General features: G+C 36.9%; 1 protein-coding gene across 1 annotated transcript in view; it reads left to right on the plus strand.

The window, feature by feature from the left end:
- Positions 1-18,842, plus strand: part of si:dkey-181m9.8 (E3 ubiquitin-protein ligase RNF31) — a 57,489-nt gene that overhangs the window by 30,598 nt on the left and 8,049 nt on the right. The window contains exons 10-20 of the mRNA XM_048596140.1: positions 95-361; positions 2,309-2,451; positions 3,008-3,205; positions 5,252-5,434; positions 5,766-5,864; positions 6,812-6,901; positions 7,642-7,756; positions 8,647-8,765; positions 12,504-12,617; positions 13,732-13,789; positions 14,830-14,926. Of these exons, the coding sequence (XP_048452097.1) occupies positions 95-361; positions 2,309-2,451; positions 3,008-3,205; positions 5,252-5,434; positions 5,766-5,864; positions 6,812-6,901; positions 7,642-7,756; positions 8,647-8,765; positions 12,504-12,617; positions 13,732-13,789; positions 14,830-14,926 (1,483 nt within the window). The remainder of the gene's footprint in view (positions 1-94; positions 362-2,308; positions 2,452-3,007; positions 3,206-5,251; positions 5,435-5,765; positions 5,865-6,811; positions 6,902-7,641; positions 7,757-8,646; positions 8,766-12,503; positions 12,618-13,731; positions 13,790-14,829; positions 14,927-18,842) is intronic.

Consider the following 18,842-nt stretch of genomic DNA (forward strand, 5'->3'; position numbering starts at 1 on the left):
GAAGGGAGCAAATTTTCTTCATGAATTTACCTGAATCAAATCTAGTAACACTGTGTCATGCAGATTCAAGGATAACTTTCTTTGTTTTTTGAAGATGTGGCTGATGGTACCTTTTCTTCTGACCGGATTGAATCAGAAAATGCAAAACCTTTGAGTTTACACGACACTCAAAATTCAAGATCTATCGATGAACGGAGAGTGCATGTACTTAACATTCCTGTTGAGTTTCCAATGCACAGGATGAAAGATAAGCTTACCATATTTTTTCAGCGCGCTATCAACGGTGGTGGAGAAATAGTCAAATCTCAGTATCCTACTAAAATTCCAGGATCTGCTGTTATTACATTTTGTGATGCCAAAGGTACCTTATGCTTGAAGAAAGATTTAGCTTTTTCAAGATGTTTCTTAACAATAATGGAGATAAACAATAATGTTTATACACTCAAATAAGATAATTGTAAACCATTTTACTCAAAGCACATTGTGCTTTATGCACAGAGCTTATGTTTGTACTGCACCTTAAGCGATGCAAGCATGCAATTAGGAGCATAAGTAGCCATTTGGGCTGTCGAGCCTGCTCTACCATTTAATAAGGTCATGACTGATCTGTCTGTGTTCTGAATTCCACATTCTCATCAATTGTTGATAACCTTTGATTCCCTTACCTAATAATAATCTCTCTACATCCGCCTTCAAACTATTCATTGACCTTGCCTCCATAGCCTTCTAAAGCAGAGTTCCAAAGTTGCATACCCTCCGAGTGTAAAACATTATATTCATCACTGTTCTAAAAAGGTGATGCATATTTCAAAATAGCACCCCCTAGTTCTGAACTCAACCCAACATCCTATCTACATCTATGTTCTCAAGACCATTCAGGATCATTTGTGCTTCAATTCAGTTACCATGTACTCTTCCCAACTCCAGTTTAAACAAGACCAGACAGTCCAACTTTTCCACATGAGACAAGGAACGCATTCCAGAATCAACTGAGTAAATCTCTGAATTGTCTCCAAAACACTTACATCCTTACTTAAATGAGGAGACCAAGATTGCACACACAATTTGAGATGTGATCTCAACAATAATCTGTATAACTGAAGCATAATATCCTTACTTTTGTGTTCAATTCCTTTCGTAACAAATGGTAGCATTCCATTAGCCCTCTTAATTACTTGTTATACTTAACGTACTAACATTTTGTGACACATGCACTGGAACCACTGCAATTCTGAGTTTTACAGTCATTCTCCATTTAGGTAATATTCACCTTCTGAATATTCTTACACTAAAATGAAAATCTTCATATATTCTCATATTTTGCTCCATCTGCCAGATTTTTGACTATTCACTCAACCTATCTATATTTGTCTGGATCTTTCTTATGTCCTATTCACAACAAATTTCTGATCTATTTAGTGACATGTGCAAATTTAGCTACCATGACTTCACTCCCCTTGTCAAGATCATTGATATAAATTGTAAGAAGTTGAGGTTCAAGTACATACCCATGCATGTGCTGCCAATCAGGAAAAAAAAATTGTTTTCTGCTAGTCAGCTAATCTTCTATACATGCAAATTTGCTACTTCTTATACCTTGAGTTCCTACTTTGAGCAATGAACTTTTATTTGGCACCTTGTCAAGTGCCTCCTGGAGTGATGCTACAGATATATTTCTTCAAGGACCCACAGCTATAAAATAGCACCATAATTCTCTCGTCTGAAGGATTGAATTTAACATCTATCAGACAAATAACACTATCAGTCTTGGGTATTTTTAGTGTTCATGAAAATTTAATTTATCCAGTTCAGTAACTCTTCAAAGGTGGTTATCAAAGTACTGTGAGCACTATTTACTGTTTAAGCAAAAAAAACTGCTCAAATGCTTTATTGTACTGTTGTTTTAAAAGGATACTGATGAATATGGTTTCTACTTTAAATGAAATATGTGGTTTGACTTTGCAAGATGATGTTTTAAATTATTGGTAAGGTACCTAGGATGTTTTCTAGGGAGATGCTGCAATTTGTCAGAAATTTTATAATCATGTAAGTTAGTATTAAAATGCCTTATGCAAATTGGAATGACATCTAATTACAAAATGGAAATCTGTCTTGAAATTTGGAAGTTATTCTAATAGCCTTGGGAAACGATGACTTGTACGGCAAGAAGACCAGTTGTCATTGCTTCCAGTCTCTGAGAAAAGCATGCATAACATTTAACACACAATTCATGAAACAAAAATGCAAGAAAAATTACATTATGTCCACTGGCCCAAAAATATGCTAAATGTATTTATTTTCTATACAGTTGCAGAAAGAGTTGTCAGACAGGAACATCGCTTAATCACCATTAATAATAAAAATTTCCCCATACGAGTGAAATTGTACGATGAGAAAGATGGTGTGTTGGGTAAAGATATCATTGGAAATAAAATTCCCCCTGTGGATATGGTGCGTATCTACCAAATGTGGGTAGGTTACTTTAAATTCCAGCACAAAAGGTAAATACTGCTAATGCTGGAAATCTGTAATAAAAACAACAAAATGTGGAAATACTCAGCAGGTCAGGCAGCATCTATGGAGAGAAACAGAATTAATGCTTCAGATCTGAAAAAGAGACCCAAACATTAAGTATGTTTCTTTCACCGCAGATGCTGCCAATCTTGTTGAGTTTCTTCAGCACATTGTGTTTCAGATTTCCAGCATCCAGAGATTTTGCTAAAATGTATATTTTAAAAGGTCAGATATCTGAAGCATTATCATAACTGGTTAACTCTGTTTCGCTTCATAGCCTGGCCTGCTGAACATTTCCAGCAATTTCTGTTTGCATACTGATGTATTGGTGCATGTGAACTAGAACTATAGTTTCTCCCTTAGTTTGTTGTATTTTAATGTCTAACCATTTGACTGACACGCCATGTAGAAGGGAAGGGTTTATTATTGTGAGATTTTCTTTGTCAAAAGCAATTTAACATATCAGCAAGATTTTTGTTTTATCAATTCACAGGTAGAGTCATCATCAATTCCTGTTGATCTGCCAAGAGAAAAATCAGAAATTTTCCAGAGATTAATGAGCCTTCAGGACAATAATTTCACAGCTGAGGATGTGGTGGAAGCTGTGCAGTCTGGTTTAAATTTTGAATCAGCTTTGCGGTATCTTTCTCATGAGTGTCCTATTTGTGGAGACCAAGTAACTTTTAGCAAGGTATGGTTTAATATATAGAATCTCAGCTCTAAAGTGATGTAGAAAGCAGTATATACAGTCACTTGTTCTCACAATATATATGACCCATGTAGCTCATATGTACTATCTTCAAATCTGTAATACTTCAGGTTTTTGACTTTACATACTGCATTTATGTACGAAAGACACAACAAAAAAAATCATTCCCGCGTGTTCTTGCACACATTAGTCAGTTCATTTAATTCTTGCGCACTGACCAGGAAAAAAAAAGTATCGCCAGTTCATCAACCTTCTGGCTGAAGTTCCTTTAAAGCTTCAAGCTGACCGCATTAGGAAACTACTCCATTTAAAAACTTCTATTTCTTATGGTCCTTTAGGCAATTCAGTTTTTCTTTTGATCCACCTTCCCCTTTTAAACTACCACATCACAGGACATGAGCCCTGATGTGATTCTGTGCTGTGATAATGTGAAGCTTCCCATGTTGCAATATCCTTTGTTCAAACATATTGATAAAATTACCGAATTACAAAAGTCCCTTAGTGTCAACAAATACCAGTTTTGATATTCAAGTCTAAGATGGTAGAGCACATGTTCTGCTATAACTGATTAAGTTGTTGACACTACATTAGTATTGAAGTAGTGACTTGGAAAATTAATTGTTTTGTCAGTCACAGACTTGAATTTGCTTGTTATGGTTCAGTTGTGCTCTCTAGGCAGTGGTGATATAATTACTGAAACTTTCAGATTATTAGAATTAGATTTTATTGTCACGTGTACTCAATTGTAGGGATACAGCAGTACAGTGAAAAGTGTACAATGTCGCCATTCCTGGTGCTAATTGGGTACAAGGGTACGCAATCTTAGGTACAAAGTAGCAAAATAAAGAAATAAGTTGAAAATTCAACATCACAGTCCTTTTTAGTATAAACTAGGAAAATAAAGAAATGAAGTTAAAGTTAACTTCAAAATAAAGTTCAGCATTACAGTCCTCCTTTCGCTATGGGCCTGCAAATGCTCCATGTTGGGCTTTCCCCACAAGGGCTTGTTCTCACATTCGTACTGGGCTCGATCTTCTCCACACTGCTATTTCGCTGCCCACCACCAGAGTCCCACCTGGGCTCACCGCCGACCACTTTGGACCTTGGTGACGCTATAACGCCGCCAACCGCTCAAGTTCCACCTGGCTCACCAGCTGCATCTGCACTGAGCAGCAAAGTGGAATTACTGGGTATTTACTTGATAAATTGTACATTTGATCTGAAAACATTAGATTGCCAAAAACTTACCAAGGTCTTGCAGCACAGAACAGTACCAGCTATTGTACTCAGCAAGGCCATTTGGAAGGTTTCTGTGGAAATATAGAGAAATAAACACTGGTGCTGTAAGGGTGATCTTTTAAGGCCATGAAGTAAATTGTTGAGCATGCGGCAAACTAGATTCTGCATCTAACATGCTGTACCCAGACAGTAATTGTTTGATGTGGGTAATGATTGCTTTATTTCCGTGACAGCAGTTGCCTTGCTTAGCAGTAAAAATCACCAAATGCTTTAAGTGTTCAATGAGGTGCTTAGGGAATTTCAGTAAATTTCCTTCAGAACCTTTTTGAGAGAACTGTGCTTATTCATATATAGAATCCTAATTAATCTGCCTGTAAACTTTCTTTCTCATTGTGATGCAAAGATTATATGATGCTATTGTTTAAAAATACTTTGTTGTTTTCCAAGTATTTGAGAAGTATGCACTTAGAGCAATGGAAATGAGAGTATTCAACAAAAGCTGCAGCAGTTTTCAAGCACACTTTAAATCCCAAATTACACTGCTGGCCAACAATCATTTATAGTCAGTTATGTTTGTATAATTTAGAACTGTTGTCACTGCTAATCTTACATAATCAAATATGTCTTATCTGCCCATTGTGCAACTCTTAAATCTAGAGTTTTTTTGTGACTGTGCCATAATGATTGCTGTCTTTTCCTCGACTATTTTATTTAAATGATTTGTGTTAAATTGTTTTGGTTTACTGTTTAAGTGATAAATTGATTAGAATCTGATTTTTATTTTTACAGATTGTGACAATGACGTACTGTAACTGTTCGTTCTGTCAAGACTGTTTTAGGAAATATTTTTCATCAGTTATAAAAGAGAAAAGTATAGTTAGCATGGTTTGTCCAATGTGCAGTACACCAGATCTGAAAAGTTCCCGTCTCCAAGAAGATGCCACAGAATACTTCAACTTCTTGGATATTCAGGTTAGAGTTTTACAATCTGCTGAGAAAAATTCAAGACACAGAATTGCTTGTATCAGAAGACTAGTTCAGGAAGTAATGTGGGTAATTATGTTAATAGAAGGAACAAAAGCACCTTGGGAAACAATACAGGACAGTAAAATATTTAAAGGTATAGTACTGGAATTAATAAATGTAGTTGTTCATGTATGACTTCTTACTAAGCATATGAGCACAAAAGTTTGGATAGTTTAGTTCTTTCAATAATTAAATCACTACCAGTGTCTCCATTGACTTTTAAAGGAAATACATTAATTTTGATGAATCAATATATCTACATATATTTTATGCATAGATTCGCTATTATCTTGATGAAGGACTTCATGAGTTGTTCCAAAGAAAGCTTCGAGACCGAACTTTGATAGAAATGCCAAACTTCAGATGGTGTGCACACGTAAGAACATTTTGAGGTTGTCCCAGTTCAGTTTCTTATTGCTGAAGAAAAACACATTTTGTCAAATTTTCCTTCTTGCATGAATTGGAAAAATTCACAAGATTGCCAATTTAAGAGGAAAACCAACATTTATACTGTATGAGAGGAGTGTATTGATTAGTTGGCAAGTGGGCAGTGATTGATAGAGGCATTGCCCTGGAGAATACACCAGCTAATGATAGTTGACAGTTAACTACAAGGCTTTAAAACAAGGGCAATTTGACTCTGATCAAGAAATTGCATTGAAAAATTAACCAGCAAATGACTGTTACCTGTTTCTGTTCATTTGAAATAAGTGTAGTGCATGCACATGTTTTTAATTCTGTCCACAAAGAACAGGGCCCTGTGTATGAGTACATGCAGCTTCCTTTACACACAAATGTGCCACATTGTGAGCCTGACTTGCAATCTAAAATTAGTTGTCAGTGTAATTTTTTTGCATACTCATGCTTATCCAGCACGTATTATCCAATTACAGAATGACATTTACTGTTGAAAACTTGCGCTATTTGCAAGTGCTGGCTGGTTGAGTATGGTCAGCACCTTGCTTATTGAGAACATGCATGTACATGCACTGCCCTGATTCAAACCAACAAAATAGGTGACAATCATTCACTGGTTCACTTCTTGGTGCAATGCATTGACCAATCAGAATCAATCTGCCTGGTTTAAAATTTTAACAAAACTTGAAAATTACCTGTCAATCATCATTAACTGGTGTATTCTCCATAGCGATGCTTCTATAAACGAGTCTACTCGCTACCAAACAGCATTTCCATACAGTGTAAATGTTAGTTTTTCCTTTAAATTGATATTCTTGTGGCTTGCTTTGATGAGCACAAGACAAAAACTTGAATAAAATATATCTTTTTGCAAGCAATAACCAAACGTTACATTGGTTCTTCAAGTGTTCCTTTGGACTGTTGCATGAAGTAGACCGACTGAGAATGGATTGCCCTTCTTGCAAGAAAAGCACATGCTTCCAATGCAAAATTCCAGTAAGTAATCCGTTGTGCTGTGTACAGCTTCGTATTTGATTGAACTGCCTTCCAGATGTTGTCGAAATTTCACAGAACTATGACCAGTAACAGATATTTATGACATAGAAGGAAATTATTCAATCTGTCATATCTCTTAGCCATAAAAACCAGCCTAAGTAAAGTAAGAAGTGTGAATGTTGTAGATATGAAATACAAATAAAGTGCTGGGGAAACTCAGCAGGTCTGGCAGCATCTGTGGAGATAGAACAGAGGTAATATTTTGAGTCTGGTATGACTTCTTCAGAATCCCCAAGCCAGCCTAATCACATATCTAATACTTCGTCGCTAGTCTTGAATATTTCCTTACTTCAAAAGCATAAAAAATTACTTTTAAATGTGTGTGAAGGTTTCTGCCCCTACTGACCCTTCAGGTAATGATTTCCAAATTAGGAATGTTGAGCAACCATTTGTATCTTCCTTTAAGTTTTATATTATAACATTACTACTTTTACTGTTTGTCAGCCCTCAACACACCTGCCTTATTCACAAAACTCTTTGCATAGAGATTTACCCCTTTAAGCAGTGCCAAACTCGTGTCTCTTTCCTGCTTTTGTTTCCTCTGTCTTACATGTTTATTAATATCCTGCCTTCCAATTCCAGCTTTACCTGTCACCTTTTTACACACAGGTTCTCATCCCTGTGTAAAGTTCGTTTACATCCACCCCAATGGTACTAACTGTGATACTTTGTTTCCTCAGTGGGAGGAACAGCATGAGGGAATCAGCTGTGAAAAGTTTAAATTATGGAAGCAGCAAAACAACCCTGAGTATCAGGCAAGCAAACTGGATGGCTACCTCACCAAAAATGGAATAGGTAATCAATTTAATTTGACAGCAACTGAGATTGTAAATTAACTTTTTCAGCATGTTGTAGTAAGTTGCAGCAATGAAGTTGTACCTTAAATCAATTGGCTACTGACAAAGTTGTGCTTCACACAGAATTTTATTGTTTTCACGTAAGGAAATATAAAGGGTGCAGCTACGATCTGATTGTGGGTCAATGTCTGCTGTTCAGTTATCTTTTAAGATTCAGCATGAGAGACACTTTTCACTCAATTAGTTGTGATTTTATTAAATTGGTCATGTTCTACAATAACTGAATAACCAGGACTTAGAAGATACAAGATTATTGTATTTTTGTTTTTAAATTAGGGAATGTTAGAATATGCTAGATAAAGACTAGTTAAACAAAGAGAAGGGAAAGGGTAGTGTGCACTTTATAATTTAATTTATAATAATAATTTATTTCTGTTTAGACCATAAAATGATTTGAGACATTTAAGTGCATATATTATGGTAATTGCATTGTTTCAGTCTTGTTTATATGTGACCTAAATATTTACAAGGACATTGGCAGTGAAGTCATAGTATCATTGCTGATTTAAGGCCTTAAGTTGTTGCTGACACACTAAAGTAATAAAATTATATCCTGAGATGAATAGTTTTGAGTTTCCTAGGTGGAACAAATTAGTTATGGTTGTTTCCTATTATGGTGACCCTTTGTTCCCCATTTATATTGATGCATGTGTTTCTTTCTCTAATATAAATAGCAAATGGCAGGAATTTATCCTTTGTGGGATGGGTGATACCTGTGTTCTTGAGTTCATTACATAATATCTAATTGATATATCTGTATATCCAAATATGTTGGCCTGTTTTGTGAGTCCTTATTTTCTTTAATTGTTCATTCTGCATCCACTTCAGAGTGCCCTAATTGCAGAGTTCGATTTGACTTGTCGAGAGGAGGTTGTGTTCATTTTGGATGCACAGAATGCCATTATCAATTCTGTGGTGGCTGTCAGAGACCCTTTAAATTAGGATCGGTACGTTGTTCCCATATTCTTCAATGTTCTTTCATTCACAAATGAAATGTGTTTTCATTGAGCTTTTTACTTTTATCTCTAATTAAAACCGGTTTTGTCAGGACCAAAATCATTTTTTCAAGAATACTAGAAGGTATGATATTGAATTGTACATTCATAAATAACGCGTCTGTTTATTCAAGAACATTTCATACTTAATTACTGCACAACTCATGTTTCCCCATTATAATATTTTTCTTCATTTCCTCTCTTTCTTCCCTGAAAGTTATCTTGCACATCATCTACTGGAGATTAACTAGTACCCTTCTCTTGTTTTGCTAATTTGATGGTGGGGAGCTTGGTAATGATAAAGGAATCAAGAGAAATCATTGAACTTTTAGATGTTTGGGGTAGTTGTACCATGCCGTTATATAGTGTTAGTGAAACCTGCTATTTGTCAGCCTGAATCTACTACCCTTAACTCCTGCTTCAGGTTGACGTTGACTGATTTGTTATCAAAGCAATTGCAAATGGAACAACATGAAATTGTCACCTAACAGCCATATTCCTCCTCACAGTGACGCAAGGAAGGTCATTGATGCAAAAGCTACAAATCTCTGGGTGCAGAATGTTTAACTGAGGAATTCCAGCAATGTGCTGGGTACAAAGGATTATTTGATCTTTGACAACCATGACCGTCTTTTGTTGTACCAGGAATAACTGCACCCAGTGCAGTGTTGTTCCCCTGACTCCCACTGACTTTCATTTCTCTTGCGGTTTCTTGATGAACACTCAGTTGCGGTTTTGGAAGAAAATTCAGTTCTTTTTTTGAATAAACCGTCCCCACATCACGTCCCACAGGAACAATGGTGTGCTTTTCTAATATTACTAGTTTTCTGTGGGGCTTATATCAAGGAAGTTCTGTAAATGATTGATGTTCCTGTCTCTGTGTTAATAACCCCTTCTCTGTGGATACTGTAGCTTTTATCTGTATCTTGCCTGAGTCGTGTGCAAAACTAGGTCAACAGGCATCAAGATAATCACTACCTCAACTGCAGAAATAAAATCCGGAAGTTTTCATGGTCTTTAAACCGCTTTCGTCTTATCCTTTTTTTATATCTGATTGATTTGATGTTAATTATCCCAATGCCCCTGTCACTTTATGGAGCACACTGCTTTCTTCCCCAGGATAAGCTGGTTAGCCTGTAACATTACTGGAGTCGGACTAATTTTCTCTTCCCGCAGACATGTGTAGCCAGAGTAGTTCATTGTATAACTTACTACCTCCTGTACTTTTCAGAGTTGAGAAAACAGGACATGGTGATAAAGACATTTTTCAGCCATCCAGAAACAGTCTGTCCACCCTATCATCATTGATGTTGCATGAGTTTTGCTGGAATGTCCTTAGAACTGAAATGCGATGGCACTGACATTATTGACAAGAAGAAGCTTGCTACAGATTGTTCAAAATGGCAACAACCTGTTCATCAAGCTGCATCATGCTTCAAGTCCAGAAACCTTAATGATGAGTCACAACTGCAGTAGAGAATGAAAGAAAAGGCACTCTAATTCCTACTACCCTGTGGCACATCCTGCCAAAGGGCCCTAAATTTGAGAGCTGAGAATCTGCCTGTTCAGTCACTTCAAGACTCACGCCAGAAGCTCTCACCCCCGAGCACACAATCATCATCAGTAATATTTGAGAGACAGCTTACAATGACAAACTCCTGCAGAATCTGCTTCTTTAAAAGTTACTTGTGTGTATTAGATTATTAGTGTGCTCACTATTCTTCCCACTATTATAGTTCCATTCAGCCATTAAAGTATCTGATTTCTATATCTTCTATGTCAGAAAATTTCTTTAAAACAAGTATTGGATTAAAGCAATGTGGCAGCAGTGTTGCTTAAAGAGTAGCATATAGGTTAAACCAGACAGGGATGGCCATTTTCTTTGCAGAATGGCATTGATGATGCATTTGAATTTTTCTTATTATTCCAGAAGCTTTCATTGTCTTTTTAACTTTGATAACAAATCACTAATTACTGCATTTATTCAATTCACTTTCACAACAGGCTATGATGTGATTTAGTTTATGTAAATGAATTTTGATGTAAATTGAATTCATTACGTGGTCCCTTTTTCTTGACCTGATTTCCTTCATGTAGTTTTTTTTAATTCATTCACGGGATGAGGGCATTGCTGGCTAGGCAGCATTTATTGCCCATCCCTGATTGTCCAGAGGGCAGTTAAGAGTCAACCACATTGCTGTGGGTCTGGAGTCACATGTAGGCCAGACCAGGTAAGGATGGCAGTTTCCTTCCCTAAAGGACATTAGTGAACTAGATGGGTTTTTCCAACAATCAGCAATTGATTCACAGTCATCATTAGACTCTTAATTCCAGATATTTATTAAATTCAAATTCGACCATCTGCCGTAGCGGCATTCAAACCTGGGTCCCCAGAACATTATCTGGGTCTTTGGATTAACAATCCAGCAATAATACCACTGGCCATCACCTCCATGTAGTTTGTCACATGTAGTTTGTCAGCTTCTACTGTAACTGATTCTTTTCTGTGACAACTGGCTCCATCACAGCTTCCAACTGAACTAAATTTCACTCAGGTAATCTTGTTTCTCTCATTAATACATGTTGGTTTAACTTTAAAGATTTTGGTGCTGTAAAATTTAAATATTTATATCGATATTTAACTACCTTGGTTGAAAATCGATGCTACATAAATTGTTCTGAGATTGATTGATTTTTGCTAACCAGAGGTATTAAGTATGGGGTAAAGAGGTATATGGAGTTATATGATAAGGTGTAGAGAAGCAAAGGTAGGCCACTTGGCCCATTGAGTCTATTCTACCATCAGTTGAGATCATGGCTGATCTAACAGTCGTCAATTCTACCTCCTTTAAGAAAGAGGCAATGGCCTAGTGGTATTATCGCTGCACTGATAATCCAGAGACCCAGGTAATCTTCTGGGGACACGGTTCAAATCGCACCACAGTAGATGGTAGAATTTGAATTCAATTAAAAAGAAATCTGGAATTAAGAGTCTAATGGTGACCCTAATGGTGATCGATTGTCAGGAAAAAACTCATCTGGTTCACTGATGTCCTTTAGGGAAGGAAACTGCCATCCTTACCTGGTGGCCTACATGTGACTCCAGACCCACAGCAATGTGAATGACTCTTAACTGTCCTCTGGGCACTTAGGATGAGCAATAAATGCTGCCTAGCCAGCGATGCCCACGTCCTGTGAATATATTTTTAACCATCAATTTCATTACTGATCATAGCCATTAACCATAACCATAGCCATTGACTTCATTACTGTTTAAAAATCAGTTTGTCTTATTCTTTAAAACACTCAATCACCCAGCATCAATAGCAGTTTATGGTCATGAATTCCATTGACTGACTACCTTCTGAGAGAAAAAAAATCCTTTTCATCTTTGTCTTAGGTTGATCCCTTAGTCTGAGATTATGCTGTCTCGTCCTAGACTCTCCCACAAAGGGAAACAAACTTCCCACATCTACCCTGTCAACTTTCCTAAGAATCTTGTATGCTTAGACAAGACAAGATTACAGATCAGCCGTTGAATGGCAGAACAGGTTCAAGGGATTGCTCCTGGTTTCATTGTGTCTATGTGCTATATTCCTATGTGTAATTCACTAATAACCAAGGCTAGATAATAGTAACAAGTTGCTTTATATTATGCAAACATTATTTTAAATGTATTGATTACAACAGGCTTGTGGATTCATGAGTAACTGCCACACTAAGGGTTTGCATGCACATCATCCCCGGGACTGTTTCTATCACCTCAGAGACTGGAATGTGGAACGGCTGCAGCAGCTATTGAATGTGAGTCATACCTAATATCTTGATTTCTGTTCTTCCTAGAGTATTTTATTAAATATATGTCAAGTAATTCAACAAGAAGGAACATCATTGCAGATGGAAGGGTTCCAATATAACCTGTTCATTGGTTTCTAAGCTCCACAGCAGTTCGAAACTCCTTCCACTTCTACTTATGGTGGCTGACATGGACAAAATCCTTAACTGATAAGAGCAATAATTAGCCCATGAATCATGCCAGTTCTGCTGCTGATTGAGGAAGGTTTTATTTTGTGCCTCTTGCAGACAGAACCATGGTGGAAGATTTGTTAAAGGGAGAAGTTATTTCATGGGGCAGTATTTGAATAGGTCAACAATTTTTTTAAAACACAGCCAGTTTTATAGTGAAGGCTGCTCATTTACAATTATATTGAGGCATCCCCAAGGGTGTTCATTAATAGCTTTGCTGAGAGAAGTAGCATTTTCTATGGCAAGAATATGACCTCACCATGCAGTGACTGAATTGTTGTATGAAATATTGGGAACCATATTGTAGAGCTGCAGTCATGTCATCAAACCTTCAATGTAGACAATCACATCATAGAATTCTAACAGGCAGCAACTAAGAAATTAAAATTAAGTCACTTTTAAAACACATTTACACGTGTCAAAATAAATGTTGGGATGAAGTAAAAGCTGAAGTAGCATGAAAAACCTTTTAAAATCAGTTTTAAAATTTGAGTCATTAATTACAATGGAGATAATATTCAATATATTTTTTTTTAAAAAGTCTGGGCCGATGTGTAACATTTTAATGGGGTTTCTAATAGCAATTTAAACGGGAACAAGGGACATTCTCACCATTTCACTTGAATTCAATAATTGATAAATCTGGATGGGGCAGTTCCACAGGTAGCCTGTGGTGAAGCAGTGAACAATAGACTGCAACTTTAAGATTAAAGTGTTAATTTTATATTAAACCCTGATGTAGCAGTCAGTTTCAGACGAGTGTTGACCATGAATAAGGACGGCTTACCATCAAAACCCTCTGCAAAATCTTAGCCATTATAATTTACTGAATGTAAAATCGATTGGCTTTTGGTTTCAGCACATTATTGACATATGATTTCCTTTTGTACAGACAGCAGGTATTTCCTTGACTGCCATTGTAACTGATAACAGTCTAGAACAGATGAAAGGTAATAATTATTATCTTCCAAAAATGGGGATAATATATTGCATAAAATATAGCTTGTATGAATATTTGTGACTTAATCTTGGGTGTCCTTTGAGTAGCTCAGTTATGGTTCTGCTCATATTTACTTTAGCAAAGAACATCTTGTATTTTATATCTATGTATCCATACATCCACTACTTTTAATGAATTGTGCTGTTGACCAAAGTGAACTGATTAATTTGAATCATTCTTGCCAGCCTCAGTATTTGCTCATCAAGATTTTTATAAAACTGCAGAGCTGTGGAGAAAGAAAAATTCACTTTGTAATTGTTGTGAAATTACACCTCAACAATTAGCAGATTGACCCAACTATACACATATTCCTGAAAAAAGACACATTTTGTTGAAGTTTTTCGTCTTGCACTCTACTTAAGTCAGTACATACGTGAGAACATCAGTGTAAGGAGGAAGGATATATTATACTGTATGACAAGATATACTAATTGGTAGAAGTATTCCATGAATAATGCCCCAGTTGTTGATGAGTTAGAGTTAACTGCCAGGCATTGTTTAAATTAACATCAAGCAAGTCGACTCTGATTGGTACTCTGACTGTGGAATGAACTAGAAACTTGCCTATTTTCTTAAGTCATAACTTCTCATTAAGTATCATTCTCACTCCCTTGACATTTGCCAAATAACCAATATACAATTGAATATTGCTGAAAAAAAGACATTTTTAAAATGTTTTTGTCTTTCACTCCAGTTCTATATTACCAAGTAACTCTTTGCAGATATTGTTGCTGTAAAGATCATCCTAGTCATTTTGATTCACATATAAGGAATGACTCAGTAATTATGCGGATTTATGGGAAGCAGTCACAATACCAAATTAATGTTGTGTGAAAGTAAAAACCTTATTTGCTTTTATGTTGCGTCTAATAGGAACATTCAATAGAATTTTATCCAGTTTAATAAATAAACTTTAAATATTAGAAAAGGTAATCTTCAGCAATGGATTGCAAAGTTTTGTTCACCAAAATATACACTGTGCTACTTTAGGTAAATGTAAAGTCATAGAGCAAAGAGACACTTCACAAGGTCTGAAAGATGAACAGTGTGGACACCCTTCAGTTAAAGGTTACTTGGGCTTCTGCAAGTAAGTGAAATAATAATCTTGATTATCATTGCCCTGAGTTTGAGAATGTTAAGGATGGCATTTATCTGAGGCAACTATCATAATTCCAATTTTCTTAAAACTTAAAGGGTTAGTGTTACTTCATTTGTGGTGATACTAATATCTAGCAATCACCCCAGTCAGTCCCAGAGGTGATATACATTTTTATTTCTATGTATTATGCTTAATTTGTATCAAAGTTGCTGTATTATTGAACCCTGCTTATTGTAATAAACTATGGGGAGAGCTGACAATACATGGTGCTAACAGCAATCCATAGCAATTAGAGTAATCAGTTTTTCTGATGTTGTCAGAAGGATAAAAATTGTTTGTGAATCCTGAAGGAATAGTTCCTGAGATCTGTTATTTCCATCTGAGAAGATGGATGAGGACTCAGTTTAATTTTACATCCAAATGATTATGCTTTTTGACAGTGCAGCTGTCCTTCAGTTCTGCATTGAAATGTCAGCTTATGTGTTTATCTCCAGAGTAGACTTGAACCCAAGTCTATCTTATTCAGAGGTAAGAGACTGCTACTGAGCTGACTTCACTTTATTTACATGTACCCAGATTGAGTGTCATTGTAAATTATGAGGTTCGTCTCTGTGCCTTACTAGGCAGCTTGATGTTGAATTTTGATAGGGACAGCTAATTTTCTCACTATACCTATGAGCATTCCAATCCAACAACTGGGTTTTGTTCTAATTCATTGCCTGAGTGCCCAGAACTTTACCCTTATTCCCCTCAAATTTTCAAGTTACAAACAACGCCTCAGTGAGATCATTCACAAGCAGGAAGTCAGCTTTCACCTTTTTACTGATAACATTTGACTTTACCTGTCCACGGACAATATGAAGTTGAAGGCTCTTCCTATCCCACCCAACTTTCTGTCATACGCAATCTTGAGGGTGCCACTTTGTCAACAAACTAAAGCTATTTCTTTCCAGCAGTAAGAAGACACGCTGGCTGCTCAGGCTAAAATTAATACTGTGTAGGCACAATGTTCTGAAGACTGGGAACTTTTTACTCCATTTTGTTACGTTTGTATTTAATGGCACCTTCCACTTATCGAATATTATGGAAGTATACTTTTGACTCACTTTATCTTCCCTTTTACATCAATAGTGGGGAAAAATAAAAGAATGTGGTGATAGAACACCCAGAAAATCATAATATGATTAGACAGTGGCGTCATGGATTTATGAAAGGGAAATTGTGGAACATAGCCCAGGTAAGTCCTATCTACAGAAAGCAAGAATAATCTAATTTTGCCAATTATCATCCATCAATCAACTCTCAGTCATCAGCAAAGTAATAAAAATGGTCATTGACAGCTGCTTCAAGCAACACTTTCAAAGAAATAACTTGCTCACTGATGCTGGGTTTGGACTCAGCGAGGGCCACTCAGCCTCTGACTCCATTACAACCTTGGTTCAAACATGGACAAAAGCTGAATTCCAGAGGTGAGATGAGAGGAACTGCTGTTGACATCAAGGCAACATTTGACCAAGTGTGGCATCCAAGAGCCCTAGCAAAACTGGAGTCAACATGAGTTCGGGTGAAAACTCACCACTGGTTAGTTTTGAACCTGGCTCGAAGGAAAGTGGTTGTGGTTGTCGGATGTCAATTATCCGAACCCCAGGACACCTCTGCAGAGGTGCCTCAGGTCCAAGCATCTTCAGCTGCTTCATCGGTGACCTTTCCTCTTGCAAAGGTCGGAAGTGGGATGTCCCCTGACAATTGCATAATGTTCTTTCCGACTCTTTTTGTCTCCACATGCAGTTGCAGCTCGACAATATCCAGGTTTGGCTGACAAATCACGAGTAAGCCAGCCAATGACCATCTTCAACAATAGAGAATCCAACCATTGCCCCCTGACTTTCAATGGCATTACCATTGCTTGATTGCACCCTATTTAACACTTTAACGTTCAACTCCTCCAATATTGACAATGGCAGCAGTATGTATTGTCCACAGGATGTACTGAAACAAATCACCAAGACTTCTTCAACAGCACGTTCTAGTGCTCTGACCTCTATCACCTAGAAAGGTAAGTGCAACAGAAGCATGGAAGCACATCATTCTGACTTAGGAGCTATATCACCATTCCTTCACTTTTGCTGAGCCAACTTCCTGGAACTCTCTTCCCAGCAACAAAGTGGGTGTACTTCTGGCATGAACTGCAGCAGTTTAAGAAGGCAGCTCATCATCATCTTCTGGAGGGTCAATTATGGGAATGTTACTGGGCTGACGATTCAGAATGGCTGGTTAATTCTGTTGGGGTCATGGGGTCAAACCCCCTGTGGTCAGTGTGAAATTTGCATTCAGTAAATTCTGGAATTAAAAGCTAATTTAGTGGCATCATGTAATCATTGTCAATTGCTATAAATACCCATGTGGTTCAGTAATGTTCTTTAGGGTCAAAAATCTGCCTTCCCTGCCTTGTCTGGCCTATACGTGACTCAGGCCCATAGAAATATTGTTGATTCTTAACTGAAATGGCCCATCAGTTAATCAGTTCAAGGGCAACTAGAAATGGACGACAAATGCTGGCTTTGCAAATGATGCCTGCATCTTACAGAATAGAAATTTAGTATCACAAGTAATTTTACACAAAAGATACTGTGAAAAGTTTCATAATTCACCTAGCACGGGGCCTATATTAATGACAGAAGTCATAATAAACAAAAAGTAAAGACAAATTTTATGAAAAGCAATTCAGAATATGCAATAAATGCTGATCAACCAGTGATGCCTGCACCCCACAAATAAATAAATAAAAATTTCACACATCTGTCTTTAAGTAGTACCTCAAAGGGTAAATAAGGCAGAACTTTAAGTGTGGTATATTTGCATTTTCAAAATTCACTCTAAGGTATATTGCAAGAGGTTATTATGGAAAAACAGGACCTACAGGGTTTGGGAAAATAACATGGATTGTTTCGTGAACCGAAAACTGAAGGAATTAAATCATTTTGGAGTTGGAAGCTGTATCTACTAGGGTAACAGAAGGACCACTGCCTTAGTTAGTTGTAATCTATATTATACTATACCTATATCTATCACCTGTAACTTAGAAGAAAAGAGGGAGCAAATGTAATCAGTCCAGGTTTGATGCCAATACCAAGTTAGTTGGGAAAACAAATTTGGAGGAGGTTGCAAAGTGCCTGCAAAGAGATGTAGAGAGATTGGGTGAGTGCGCACTTGGAATATTTTCTGAGAAGAATGAGGTTCTCCATTTTGGGTATGCTGATGACAGCTCTACTTCACCACCACCTCTTTCAATTCCTCTCATATTGCAATATTATTAGGTTGCTTGTGTGATTTCTGAAGCTACATAAATAGAATTTTTTTCCAATTGAATATTAGGAAGACTGAAATCTTTTTCTTCGGCTTCTATTCCCTCCAGTGACAGATTCCAGCACTGTCTCTACTAACAGTCTGAGAGTCAACCAGATTTTTCACGAAATTGATGTTGTATTTCACTCCAAGAATAAGCCTCCAATTCTTAACTACCATTAAAAACTACCATCTATTACCACCTCCATAATCACTGCTCACCAACTTTGCCTCTGCTTCAAATCATCTGTTCCACAGGGATCAGTGCTGGGCCACTTTTGTTTGTCATTTATGTAAATATTTAGATGAAAATATAGAAGGCATGGTTAGTATGTTTGTGGATGACACCAAAATTGATTGTATAGTGGACAGTGAAGAAGGTTATTTAAGATTAAAAGAGATCTTAATCAATTGAGTCAACAGGCTGAGGAGTGGCAGATGGAGTTTAATTTGGATAAATGCGAAATATTGGATTTTGGTAAAACAAACAAGGGCAGGACTTGTACAATTGTAAACAGGGCCTGGCATAGTGTTGAAGAACAGAGAGACCTAGGGGTTC

This window comes from Rhincodon typus, chromosome 4 (assembly GCF_021869965.1).
Source record: "Rhincodon typus isolate 14 chromosome 4, sRhiTyp1.1, whole genome shotgun sequence".
In the NCBI taxonomy this organism is placed as follows: Eukaryota; Metazoa; Chordata; class Chondrichthyes; order Orectolobiformes; family Rhincodontidae; genus Rhincodon; species Rhincodon typus.